The sequence below is a fragment of the Tachypleus tridentatus genome, chromosome 12, assembly GCF_004210375.1.
Source record: "Tachypleus tridentatus isolate NWPU-2018 chromosome 12, ASM421037v1, whole genome shotgun sequence".
NCBI classification, from domain to species: Eukaryota; Metazoa; Arthropoda; class Merostomata; order Xiphosura; family Limulidae; genus Tachypleus; species Tachypleus tridentatus.
Genome location: NC_134836.1, coordinates 82725071 through 82738361, shown reverse-complemented (window position 1 = coordinate 82738361; position 13291 = coordinate 82725071). Strand labels below are relative to the sequence as shown.

The 13291-nt window shown below is 34.7% G+C and overlaps 1 protein-coding gene across 3 annotated transcripts in view; it reads right to left on the bottom strand.

Moving 5' to 3' along the window:
- Window positions 1-13291, bottom strand: part of LOC143233824 (integrin beta-PS-like) — a 100076-nt gene that overhangs the window by 60980 nt on the left and 25805 nt on the right. For all 3 annotated transcript variants that reach the window (XM_076470538.1, XM_076470541.1, XM_076470540.1), the window contains 4 exons: window positions 6245-6346; window positions 2572-2656; window positions 1792-2020; window positions 951-1122 (listed from right to left, as the gene is read on the bottom strand). In XM_076470538.1, the coding sequence (XP_076326653.1) occupies window positions 951-1122; window positions 1792-2020; window positions 2572-2656; window positions 6245-6346 (588 nt within the window). The remainder of the gene's footprint in view (window positions 1-950; window positions 1123-1791; window positions 2021-2571; window positions 2657-6244; window positions 6347-13291) is intronic.

Sequence of the window (13291 nt, the reverse complement as noted above, 5' to 3'; positions counted from 1 at the left end):
AATTCATGCAAAATCACTAACAGACATTTTTATGGACTTCTGTGCTTTTAAATAGATCTAATAAGACTTGATAAACCATTATACAAACACATAGAGATGGAGGGCTTTGAAAGCATGCAAAACAGAGAACAACAATATTCACTCAGTGTGTGCATAAAATTCTCCTACAGTGGAAACTGTTGAGTAAAGCAACAGTATATAACCAAACCCATTATAAGGAAGGAAACCAGTGGTGAAAGAGTGAGGTGTATGGCTTAGGCACCCATTTTTATATGATGACCATAGATCATAAGCAACTTTTGTGTAATTTACAAAAACTTCTTAATTACTTATCTCATTACCTAAGAAGTATATGTCTGTATTTGTGGAATTATCATAGGCTTGATAGTTTTAAAGCTATTTACATGTACCATGCCAGTCTTGATAGTTCCAAAGATACTCATATGCATCATGTCATAGTCTTAACAGTCCTGAAGCAACTTACACACACTATGCCATAATTTTTCCCACAAATAATCTAATGATTTGTAAATTAGAGTTAAATGTTACTCATTTTTAAAGATTTGAAATACTGTGTCTACCAATAGTAAATAGGGAAGTTTAATGGTCATCCATTACCAAGATAATTAAATATTTTCTACCAACTGCAGTTACATTGATGAACTTTTGTTGAAAGTAAATTGTTCTTTTTCAATTTTGTTGCATGCTACACTTTGTTACCTAATCACTAAATGTAAATGTAGCGATATACAAGAATCTCACACGTAATAAACTTTAAGTATCTTTTCATCAAAGAATTTGATAAAGCAGTCAATTCTTTATGAGTTGCATCAAAAAAAAAAAATCTACTTTGTTACACCATTTCTACTGAGCCCAATATACTTCATTAAAGAAAACTTGTTATTAATGGTAATGTACATCTTAAAATTCTCCCCTTCATAAACACTTACCTGACAAACTACAGCTTGCATAATAGCATCAAATCCCCCTTCAGGGGCATCCAAGTTTCCTGAAACATTTGCCTTTTTAACTTCAGCAGCAAAAAGATTAGTATCCTGATCTAAAGGCAGCTGATTTCTGAAGCCATATGGAGCAGCACAACCATCACATGGCTTTTTCAGCCTAAATAAATCAATCAAAGGAAAAATAATTAAGTTTCAAGGCAATATGTTTACATTACTGGTTAAAACATATGAAATATACTAAAAATCATGGATTTAAACAGTGTAAGAAAATATAGTAAATTCATACATGGAAATGATTGTAGAAGATAAACTTCTTTTCAAAGTGATGAAATGTGTTACAAGGTCAAAAATGGGAGAGTACAATTTTGATTAGTATTACATTGCAAGTTTCTTTCAACTTTAAGAGAATTAAATGTTTTCATGGGAAACTAGCATTCACCTCTGATTAAAGCAAGCTATCTATATAGATCAAACTAAAACTATATCTAGTAATGAGCACAGCTTATCAGACATAATTCAAACTATATCACTTATAATGTTTACAATGCATTGTTTCATCATCTGAGTATCTATAGTGATATATTACAGTATAGGATTTCCTCTATTATGTTGATTTCACATTTTACAATAACTATTATTCAACTGCTTCCTAGTCTTTAAAGGTCTAATGTATCAATAATTTTAATCCAAATATACCAGTAATTTAATTTTCACCGTGCTCTTTGTAGAATTTTAAATATTTAGAAAAACAAATTGTAAAGCATAAAATTTCTTTAAAATATGATATATATATATATATATATATATACATGCACACTTTACATACTTTGATGGATAAGTGCTCACAAAAGGTAGAGAAATCTTATCAACAAAAGATCCAAAACCCAGTCGAAAGTTCTTTGTGATCTTGCCCATTTCTTCTGCAAGCAATCCTCCCAAACTGGCAAGCTTATCTTTGTCATCTTCCATGGATTTTGACAAGTCCATCACATAATAAAGATCAACTGGATAGTCCACAGCTTGGCGACACTTAACCTCTAGTCTGAATGGCATATCTGCAAAACATGAGTTATAAATTCCATTCATTCTTCCATTTAGCTACTCTTCTACCCAGTTAGTTAACTTGTCCCATACACCTACACAGATAATTTCCTTTACAAGCCTTTTATGTGGCACCTTGATAACTCTTACTCTCATATACATAAGCAAATATCAAAAGATCTACGAGGAAAGATTTTTCCATATTGACTATGAAATAGACATTTTAGCTTTGTTAAATGACTTTGCAAATATCTCTTACTAGATTTTCAAAACGTTTTTTCCACAACTGACGTAATGCTAACAGGCTTATAATTACTGGAATAGTTTTTATTACTGCCTTTAAACAGAGAAGTAACCATAGCCAACTCCCAATTGTCTGACACTTACTCACTATTCAAAGATGTAAAAATAATAATAGAAAGTTACTTACATGTACAATCCTTAAACTCATTTAAAATCTTTGGGGAAATATTATCTGGCCTGGGAGATTTATCATCTCAATAAATCTTTTGTAATTCAATTAAGCTGTCAATGAAAAAGAAAATATGTTCCACAAAGCGCTTACTTGGTCGTAGTTTTAAATGGACTCTCTGAGGTTTAATCTGGACAGCTTCTCCTTCCAAAGCACCTTTATTACTAAGTTCTTCATCCTAAAAATTATACGTAGTATACAAAAATATACATTTGTTAGAATTTTTTTATTCTTTATTCATTTAATTCTAATGCATTTAATCATCCTTTTACTTAAATGCAAATACTTATCTTCAAAACAACATCACTAAGATAAAGCATAATTTTCACAGCCTTCTATTTTGTATGGACACAGAGTCATCAAATAGAAAATCAGACCCCTCTTGCCACTTGTCACATTCTCTATCTCCAGATTGTCAATAGTTCTCACTAAGATCTAATACTATATTATATTATATTTAACCAATAGAAAGCCATCTATAAAATTACATTCTTTTCTGTACAAAAAAAAATAAAAATAAATAAATAAAATAAAAAATTTTGTTCCCATGGTAAATGTGTCAACTAGCTTGGATGAATCTGTAACAGTCGGAAAGCCAGAAAAATTATGATAGTTACGGAACATTGTCTGCTTTTGGCAAGTTATTATTATATGTTCTTTGGTTTATTATTGAAGTAAATAAGAATTATTCAATGCACTACTACCATTAGTACAAAAAAGTAGGGTTAAGTGTCCTTATGTAAACATCAAGAAATAAAAGACCCAAGTACATACTTTATTTCTTCAGTTGTTGTTTTTCATGTGTATTATTCATTAATGTAAAATTAATTAAAATGTAAACATAAGTAATTCTTTAGGTTAATTAAGGTTAGATTAGGTAAAATAAATAATAATGATATAGTAAGTATTTTTCATAAGGCATGTACACAAGCAGTTTGGAATAAAAATGTCTTTCACAAAATGCTGATGCGGGTATCAACTTTTATTGATAAGGAGAGAACAATGTTTCGACTTTCCTAGGTCATCTTCAGGTTAACTCTGCTTATCAATAAAAGTGTTAATACCCATAACAGCCATTCTGAGATGCATTTTTATTTCAAGTGGGTTTCTTGTCATCAAGAACAGTTCAGAGAAGCTTGTGAGTAATGTAATTCAACAGTGTATTATGAACTGCACATTCTCCAGGTGTTTTACAACTTATATTATAATGACACAAACAGTACTAGTAGTTAAACATAGTTCAAAGAGCAATAATCAATCAAATTTAAGTATAAATAGCTGCATAAAGTTATGCATTTATAGCTACTTAGGATAAATAAATGTGGTTCCATATTACAAGTTAAAGTCATTCCAGAAAGAAAAAGGGATAATTTAGAATTCTTTCAGTTTTTTTTGTGGCTAAGAGGTATATCAAATTGACCATCCTTACATAGAGTTAAATAAAAATATATAGTTTTACTGAAGAAAAAAAATTGAAATGTATTTAGGAGGTTCTAGAATACATAAATAATACTTGATATTTTTAAGATGCAGAAAAGTATTTTTAATCTCAATGTAAAAATCATTTTGTGCTCAGACTTGTCAAAAAAGACTAGATATGTTTGCAGACAAATCTTTAGTAAAAATAATTCATTAAAAAACTGATTTTTTTTTATGGACAAACAATATATAATGTTTACTAAAAGTCTATCAAATTTTGTGAAGATACACTTACTGTATTAAAAGTTGAAATATTAAAACTGCATACATTTAGTTATAATAATAAAATGGCCATGTGATCAGTCACAAGGACCGAGCCTATACTGAGAGAGTTCATAACTGGTTCAATGCTAATTATGCAGTGCATATACTGTATATACGTAGTCTAGTCTTAGCTAGTTGTTGATGCCAATCAGTCACACTGCAAACATCATGAACAGACTAATGCATGAAAAAGTGTGGAAATACTGTTTGCAACATTCGGTAGGAATTTCTGAGATATAAACTTTGTCTTTGATATATAAAAACTGAAACGTTACAGCACTTTCATCATGTTGTCGGAGGTCTAAAATACATATGATAGAAAGGGATGATTTGCACATTATGCTAAGGAAAGAGAAAAATGATTCACAACTATGGTTGTTTTGATTTGCAACTTGTGATGCAAACCCAGATATTTTGTCTTCTGAATTTTATACAAACTTTTTTATGGTTTGAAAATGGGCAAGATAATTAATAATTTCATGACAAAAAACATTAAGTTTTTATTTTATAAAACAAGCACCTTAACACTTTCACTAAAGTATTATTTTTTTCACAATAATTACAATTTATCACAACTTCTTTTTGCATAATAAGACCCAATGGTCAGTGTATCTCTTGACAGATATGATTAATAAACAGGCTCTCTGTATTAGTTGTTGTTATGTATGACTTTTGTAACAAGATGCTCTTCTTTCTTGAAATTATTATTTTTTAAAGTACAGTAATGACGGTGTTTAACTTACTTATTGTCTTAATATCATGTTAAGTAAAAAAAACTAAAATAAATGATACGTCTAAGCTAGATTCTCTTAGCAGTAATCTAAATCATGGTTTTCCACACTTTCTCAGCACAAGGACTCCTGAAACATTTCATATCCTGACTGATGACTCAGCTCAATGAATTTATAGTGTTGTCTATTTGTATTAGCCCCCAACACTTTCCTGTGGCACCCCTGGAGGACTCAAAAACTCAAGATTGGAAGTAACTAAAGATAATTTCTTAGCTAAAATAGATATATGAGGTCTGATCAAAAAGTTCTAAGACTTCTTCTGTAACAGGTGCCAGTACAGAGGCAGTGAGCTTCACTGAGGTGTATACAAAGTACAAATAGTGATCTACAAGCCATTTCTCCAGACCTTATACCCACGTTGTGATAAACGTGTTCAAAGACCCTATCATAATAAAAATGGACAGAAAAAAAAATTTCTTAAAGTTTTGTGTGAAAAATGGTAAAGGAGGAATAGAAATTCTTGAAATGTTAGGAACTGCCATTGGTGATGACTGCTTAAGTTAGCTTGTCATTTATTTGTGGATTAAACACTTCCAAGATGGCTGGGAATCAGTCAAAGATAACCCTCATTCTAGGTGACCATCAACATCATCTATTAATGAAACAGTTGCCAAGTTGAAAGACAGCTAGCTAGGCCATTTATAAAGAGATTTTAATTCGCTTGAGGGAGAAAAAAGAAACTGGCACGAGCTGTGGGAGAATGGTCACTGATTTCTTCATCATGACAATACACTGCTCTGTCTATTCAAGAATTTTTGGCAGAAAAAAACATTCCTGTCATACCACACTCCCTGTATTCTCCTGATTAAGTTTAAAGGAAAGAGTTTTGATGACATTCCAACCTTCCATAATAATGTGAAAGCAGAAGTTAGTCACATAACAATTGAAGACTTCCAGCATTGCTTCCAAAAATCTCAGGAATGTTGGAACAAGTGTGTATCATTTGGGGGAGACTACTCTGAAGAGGATAGCCTATAATACTGGAACAAGTGTGTATTATCTGGGGGAGATTACTCTGAAGGGTACAGCCTATAATACTAATGCATGAGTATTATTCTTCGGAATAAAAGTGGTCTTAGAACGTTTTGATCACAACTCATATATATGTGTATCATGTCCTGCAAAAATAAACACTATGTGATATTTTATTTGAGTACAGACCATATAATTTATGATAGCATAACACATATTCATAGAAATTGGATATTCTCAAAATAGTATTTACTATTTACCTTAATTTTCTGAATTGCATTTTCAGGCTTCACTATCTTGGACTTGTTACATTTTCCCTTCAAATTCACTTCAAGATCACATCTATAATTACTCTCAAAATTCTGAAATGAGAAGATAAAAGTTATATTTGGTTTCAACATTCCTTACCTAAAAATGTATTTCATATATAAACTCACCTCTATGCTTTGGCGCTCACACTTATAGTTATGCGACACTGATTCACTATACAAATATATCAGAAGTTAAATCTTTATAATGACAACTCCAATAATGTGTATATCTCAAAGTCTGTTGTTTGGGGTTTTTTTTAAACTGATGAGTTTCCTATAAAGAAATCTCGTGTTCTGTTGAAATGACTACTTCACAATCAGTTTTATGGTGACACTGCGGGCTCAAGACTTTCATCATCTGCAGCCAACTTACTTTTGTTTTAACAAAAAACAATGATTTTTAAGTTGCTTGTAACAGTTTAAACCTCTTTACTATCGTAGATATGTGGAGAAAACTTTCAACACATTTAAAAACTCTGATCAGAGGATTTAAAGGTGAAAATTATTATAAAAACATTCACAAGTTTATTTTTTAATTTTAAATGATTCTTTTTGAATGTTTTAAAAAGAAAATTAGTTAAAGTATTATTATACCATGCATATAAAATACTGAGGATTTAAGAAGCATAAAGCATTTTGTAACATCAAGGAATGTTTATGCAAAATATATTTACAGATGATATGATTAACAAAATACTTCATACTTATTTCAATAATAATCACTTTTGTACTAAAAATTCAAATTTGATTATTAAGCATCAGCTAAAATAGGTTATCTGTAAGATGTACCAATAGGTGTGTATTTAAAACTAATTCTTATTAACTTTTTTTTTTAATTTAAAAACTAAATACCAACTTTATAGTCATTATTAGTAGTTTATGAATTTACTACTCCTTACTGTAAAGAAGGTTATATGGGTACTATAAAATCAAAATTACTAACATGAATGAAAGAACACACTGACTTTAAAACACCCACTAAGTGCAGTATATTAGAACATGTTTTAGAAATTATTATTTTCCTAAACTTAAAATGTATTTCTGAAGGTTGGTTGGTTTGGTGTTTTATGGCACAAAGCAACTAGGCTATCAGGGCCAAAGGTCCTGTAAAGAGTTAAAATTAAAGTAAAATTAGTAAAATTCATAAAAGGAAATTAAGGTAAAACAAAACAAAGTTTAATTTTTGAATTAAAAACATAAATAGCATTAAATACAATTTTTATATCTAGTCTACAGTGGTAAGAGAAAAACTACAGTAATACAAGCTGTAAAGGACTTTCTGTAGCATAACTGTAATTATCATAACTCGCCAGGAAGACTAACAGGTAAGTTCAAAAACCACCGTCAGTCATCTGAAGTTGGCCTTTCCAGTCCTGGTTCCAAGTTATTTGACATTATGGTCATTTTCAGAAAGTAAAGTAACACAAGTTTTAAAAGACTTGTAGCAAAATTTCAATTATTATAACTTGCCAGGATGACTAACAGGTGGTTCAAACAGTAGCATTAGTCACCTGAAGTTGGCCTTTCCAGTCCTGTTTCGAGTTATTTGACGTTACATCCATTTTCCAATTTCAAATCGAACTACATGTACTATGATTCTTAAAAGGGAATCACATTAAAAAAGGTCTAATGTATAAATCAGAAAACTTAAATACCATTAAAAAGATTAACGGCTTTTAAAAAACTAAAAACATTTCTAAGGTGGACAGTGTCACGATAATCAATAACACCATCTACTGTTACGAACAAACCTTGGGACAGACCATGTTTAAAATGGTGCCATCATTGAGAGTCATAACGACAACAAGACAGTAAAATGTGACTTGTTGTGACCTGAGTGTTATATTTATAACACACTGCTGCATAACTCCCAGATAAAATAAAACGATGAGTTGAAAAACTGTAACCAATGTATCACCATCACCAACAACACTATAGTTACAAATAAACCTTGGGGCAGAACATGTTTAAAATGGTGCCATCAATGAGAGTCATAACAATGGTAAGACAATAAAATGAAGCTTATTGTGATTTGAGTATTATACAGACAACACATTGGTGCATCAGACCCAGATAAAAGAAAGCAACAAGTTAAAAACCTGTGACTAATGCGTAGTCTAGTTAGAACAACTTCCTCTTTATAATCCTTACGGAAGTATAATGGCCAAAGTCCAACAGGGAATTTTATTTGGAAAAGCTTGTTTTCACATTACTCACTCCAAGTCAACTGGCATAGAGCTAGGACTTGAATTCAGGGCCATAGTCCATGTATGGAACAAGCACAGCAGTGATAGTGCCAAAGTAGATAGATTTAACTGTGGTGTCGGTGAGCTTGTTCCTGCAAATACCGATATGGCCCAGTATTCAGAAAAACTGGAAACAAAAAGTGGGACGGTTGGTTTTGAATGTTGGTAAGAACAGGGTGTAAACTAACATGAAGTGATTCCAGAACTAGTGGAAAACTATGCGAGTCAGTATAAATAGTGCAATTTAAGTACTGCTTAGCTTCAATGTGATCCAGGGCAAGAGAAATGGTGTTCAGTTCAGCAGTGAACACAGAAGCTGTAAAGGAGATTCTGCATACAACCACTGGACCACAATAAACCATAGCAGAGCCCACAGAGTCATCTGATTTCTAACCATCCATATAACTAGAAATGGAAGGATGATTCAAAAGATGTTCAGCAAATAAGAGACAGTATTTCCAATCAGTAGTGTCTGCTTTTCTCAGATGACTTAAAAAAGATAGGTCACATTTAGGGACTGTAAGAAGACATGGTGAGATAGGCTGACCAGTGGATACAGCAATGTTATCCACATACAGACCCAATTCATCCAACTGCACCTCGACACAAAGGCCAAAAGGAGCAATGGCAGATCATCTGTTCTGAACTAGTATGGCCCACTGATGATGGAAAAAACAGAACCCCAGGTGAAATGCTTTGTTAAGGAATGAAGTTTCGAAGCATATAGTATAGAGACGATTGCAAATGGCAGAGGTGCAAAGAAGGTTCATGAGACTATGTGTACAAGCTCTGCACTGTGGACGTGCGGAAAACCCCAGTGCAGAGCCAAAATCCTTTATGGTAAATGGGGTCCAGCATCATTAAGGCTGACATCCTGGCAGAGCCATAGACAAGTAATCCATAGTTGAATAAAAGCACAATATATCTTTAGCACAAAACATCTATCTGCTCCCCAAGTGGTAGAAGAGAGAACATGGAAAATGTTTAGGGCTCTTGTACGTTTGATGTCTGGTATAAAGGCCAGCTTACAGTCAAAGATAAGCCCCAAGAAATTTGTCTCAGGGATCACAGGCAGCATAACTTCACCAATTCAGAGTTCAAGATCAGGGTGAATATTATGTCAGTGGCAAAAGTGCATGAAAATGCTTTTAGAGAGAGAAAAGATAAAGCCATTTGCTGTGGTCCACTTCAGTAAATGATTGAAGGCAGTCTGTAGCTGCCACTCAATAAACCTTATGTTTGACGATTGACATGAGATGTGAAAGTCGTCGACATAAAGCTCGTTTACAACAGTAAGAGGAAGTTGTTCAGTGATAGTATTAATCATAATACTGAAAAGTGTGACATTCAAAATGCAGCCCTGAGGGACTCTTAAGTAACCTATAGAAAAGAACAGAAACCACATGAACTTGTATTTGCCTGTCCATTAAAAATGTTTTCATAAAAATGGGCAAATGGCCATGTAACCCATATATATGGAGGTCTCGCAAAATCCCATACCTCCATATTGTATCATAAGCCTTCTCAATATCAAAGAATATTAATACAAGATGTTGTCATTTGAGAAAGGCTTCTCAGATTGACATTTCAAGTCAAATCGGGTGGTCCATGGTAGAGCACTGTCGTTGGAACCCACACTCGATGGGCAAGAGGAGGTTGTTTGATTCGAGGAACCAAAAAAGACGAGCATTAACCATCCTCTCTAAAGTTTTACAAAGGCAGCTTGTCAAAGTAATTGCATGGTAGTTTGAAGGAATCTTGGGATCCTTCCCAAGCTTAGAGAAATGTAGGACAATAGCCTGGCACCTGGCATCAGAAAAACATTCTCTTGCTAAATCTGGTTAAAAACAATAAGAAGAATAGCAAGAAAAGCGGGAGATAGATGGCACAGCATTTCATAGTGTACATCATCAGGTCCAACCAATGTACTGCCAGACCAATGAAGAGCTAGTTTGAGTTCCACCAGTGTAAAGGGAAGATTATAGTCATATAGACAATCAGCTTGAAAGAAAAGTGGTGATCACTCTGCGCGAGTCTTAATGGCTAAGAAAGTGGAGGAAGAAGCAGAAGTGTTAGATACCTGGCAAAAGCTTTCACCTAGAGTATCAGTGATGCTTCAGGTATCAGCTACTTCCTGGCCATCAGACAGCAAGATCGAGAGCAGTACAGAATTATATTGCCCCATGACCTTTTGAATTTTGTCCCATGTGACTTTGGAACTGATGGCAGAAGATATGCAAGTTGTGAACTTAATCCAAGAGTCCTTTTGGCTTTGATGTCTTACCCACCGAGCATGTGCATGGGCCTGCTGAAAAGCAATGCAGTGCAAGAGCGTGGGATACCTATGAAACGTATCCCTTGCCCGTGTTTCAGCCTTCCGTGCCTTGTGACAGGCAGGATTCCACCATGGATGAGAATATCGTAGAAAACGTGTCTAGGTTTTAAAATTAAACTGAGCAACTGCCTGTATAATACAGTCAGTTACTGCTGCCACACACTTGTCTACTGATGGTTTGCAGATGATGGCAGGATTAAGTTCTGCGAGAGCAGTGAAAGAGGGCCAGTTTGCTTGATCCAGCTTCCACCATGGTACACAGGTTGGATGGCATCGCCCATGGCCAGTTTCTCTCAAAATTATACAAAAATGATCACTGCCTCATGGATTATTGTCAACCCTCCATGAAAAGTGGGAGAACAGTGAAGGGGAACAAATTGAAAGATCAATAGCAGTAAAGTACTGACGAGGTGCATGAAAATAAGTACAAGAACTGCTATTGGAAAGAGAAAGGTTGTGATCAGATAGCATATGCTCTACGGAGCAACCCCTCCCATTAATATCAGCACTTTCCCAGAGGAGATGATGTCCATTAAAGTCCTCCAGGATTAAAAGAGGAGATGGCAACTGTTCAATAGGAGAATCAAGGTCTGATTGTTCATCGGTCTCACCAGCTGACAGGTAGAGAGAACAATCAGTGATGGTACAACCCAAGGAAACATGGATGTTTACTGCCTCCAAGGGTGGGACAAGTGGCAAAGACAGGGTGGGCACATGCTGATCAACCAACAGTGCCATCTCTCCATGTACTTGTCCATCACACAGCCTGTCATTTCTGTGCAAAGAAAACTGCAGAAAAGTGACTGTATTGGCAGGTTTCTGAAATGTTTCCTGTAAGGAAAGACATAAGATGGTTGGAAGTAGTCAGTGGTTTGATGTCATCCAGATTAGAATGTAAACCTCGACAGTTCCATTGTATCAAGGTGGCCATTTTTAGTTATGTGTAGGTGAATTCGATAGAGAGCCCTTTTGTTTATGACCATGTCTTTTTTTCTTTACTGTCTTTAGCTAAGGGAGGTCTATCAACCTCCATGGATCCTTCCCTGAGAAGTCAATTGAGCAGGTCTTTGCTGTTGGAAGAGGATTCCAGCAACTAAGGACATGAATAAATGATCTTTTTGCATCTTGGGGTGGGAGAAGAAGATGTATCTGAGGAAATGCCTGTACCTGCAACCAAAGGAAGTAGATACTGGGGTTTCCTGAAATGAATGTTAGGGACAGAGATGGATGTTGACACTAACTCATCAACTTTTTTAACCACAGAGGTCAAAAGACTTTTCATATGGTTTGAGAATGATTATTTTGGAGGCAGAGAGAGTTCCGTCTACATTCCCACTGTAGTATTGAAATGAAGTGCAGCAGCATACATCCGAGATGGAGTGGTGGACAGCAACTTTCGAGCCTCAGGGAAGGTAATGTTTTGAATTGTCTTCAAATACTGCACCTCTTTTTCTTCCAACCATTTAGGGCAAGAACAAGAGTAGAATGGGTGAGAGCCATTGCAATTGATACAATGAAGGTCCATTTCACACAAATAGCATTGTGGTCCTTGCCACCACAATAAGCACACATCAAGGAATCACAACATGACGTCTTTGACTGACCGAACCACAGACACTGGAAACATCTGAGAGGGTTTGGAATGTATGGCCATACCCTCCAATTAAGATAACCTGCCTTGATGGTGGCAGGTGGACATGGTGATGTAAATGTCAGAATGAGGACATTGGTTGGCATCATAATTCCATTTTTGCAAGTGGAGATATGCCTCATTGCACAAACTCCTTGGCTGAAGAAACCATCAAGAATCTCTGACTCGGGGATGTTCTTCAAATCCCTCTCAACAATAACTCCTCACGATGAATTCAAAGTAACAATGGATAACCTCAATAAGTATATCCCCAATCACCTTTGAATGCAAGAGAATGTTTCCACCAATATGTCACCAGAGTGAAGCTTCTTTATTAACTTTGGAGAGCCAGCAAATCCCTCTAGTCCCTTCTGAATGAAAAGGGAGACATCTCCCCTAAAGGTTTGTTTGAAAAAAAAAAAAGTAGTATAAGAAAATAAGGTACAACAGGTGTTACAGATGTTGAAGATTGCTGCTCAGAATCTTCATGATGTAGTCATTTACCAAAGGACTGTTTTTCACTATTTTATTTAAGTTTTTATTTGGAGGATCATAATAAAAAAAAAAGAATATTTTGGGCCCACTGACCCCACCCACCATGAAGCCCTATGAAGGGATGCACTACAATGCCAAACAAGGACACTGCAGCAATGCCAGGGTTTCATGAACACTATACCCAAACACCAGCATTAGATACAATGTATAGAAGACCCATTGAGAACATCCAACACTGGTACTTGGTTGACCCTAGCCCAAGTGGACCAGGTGATTGACCCAAGGGGGGG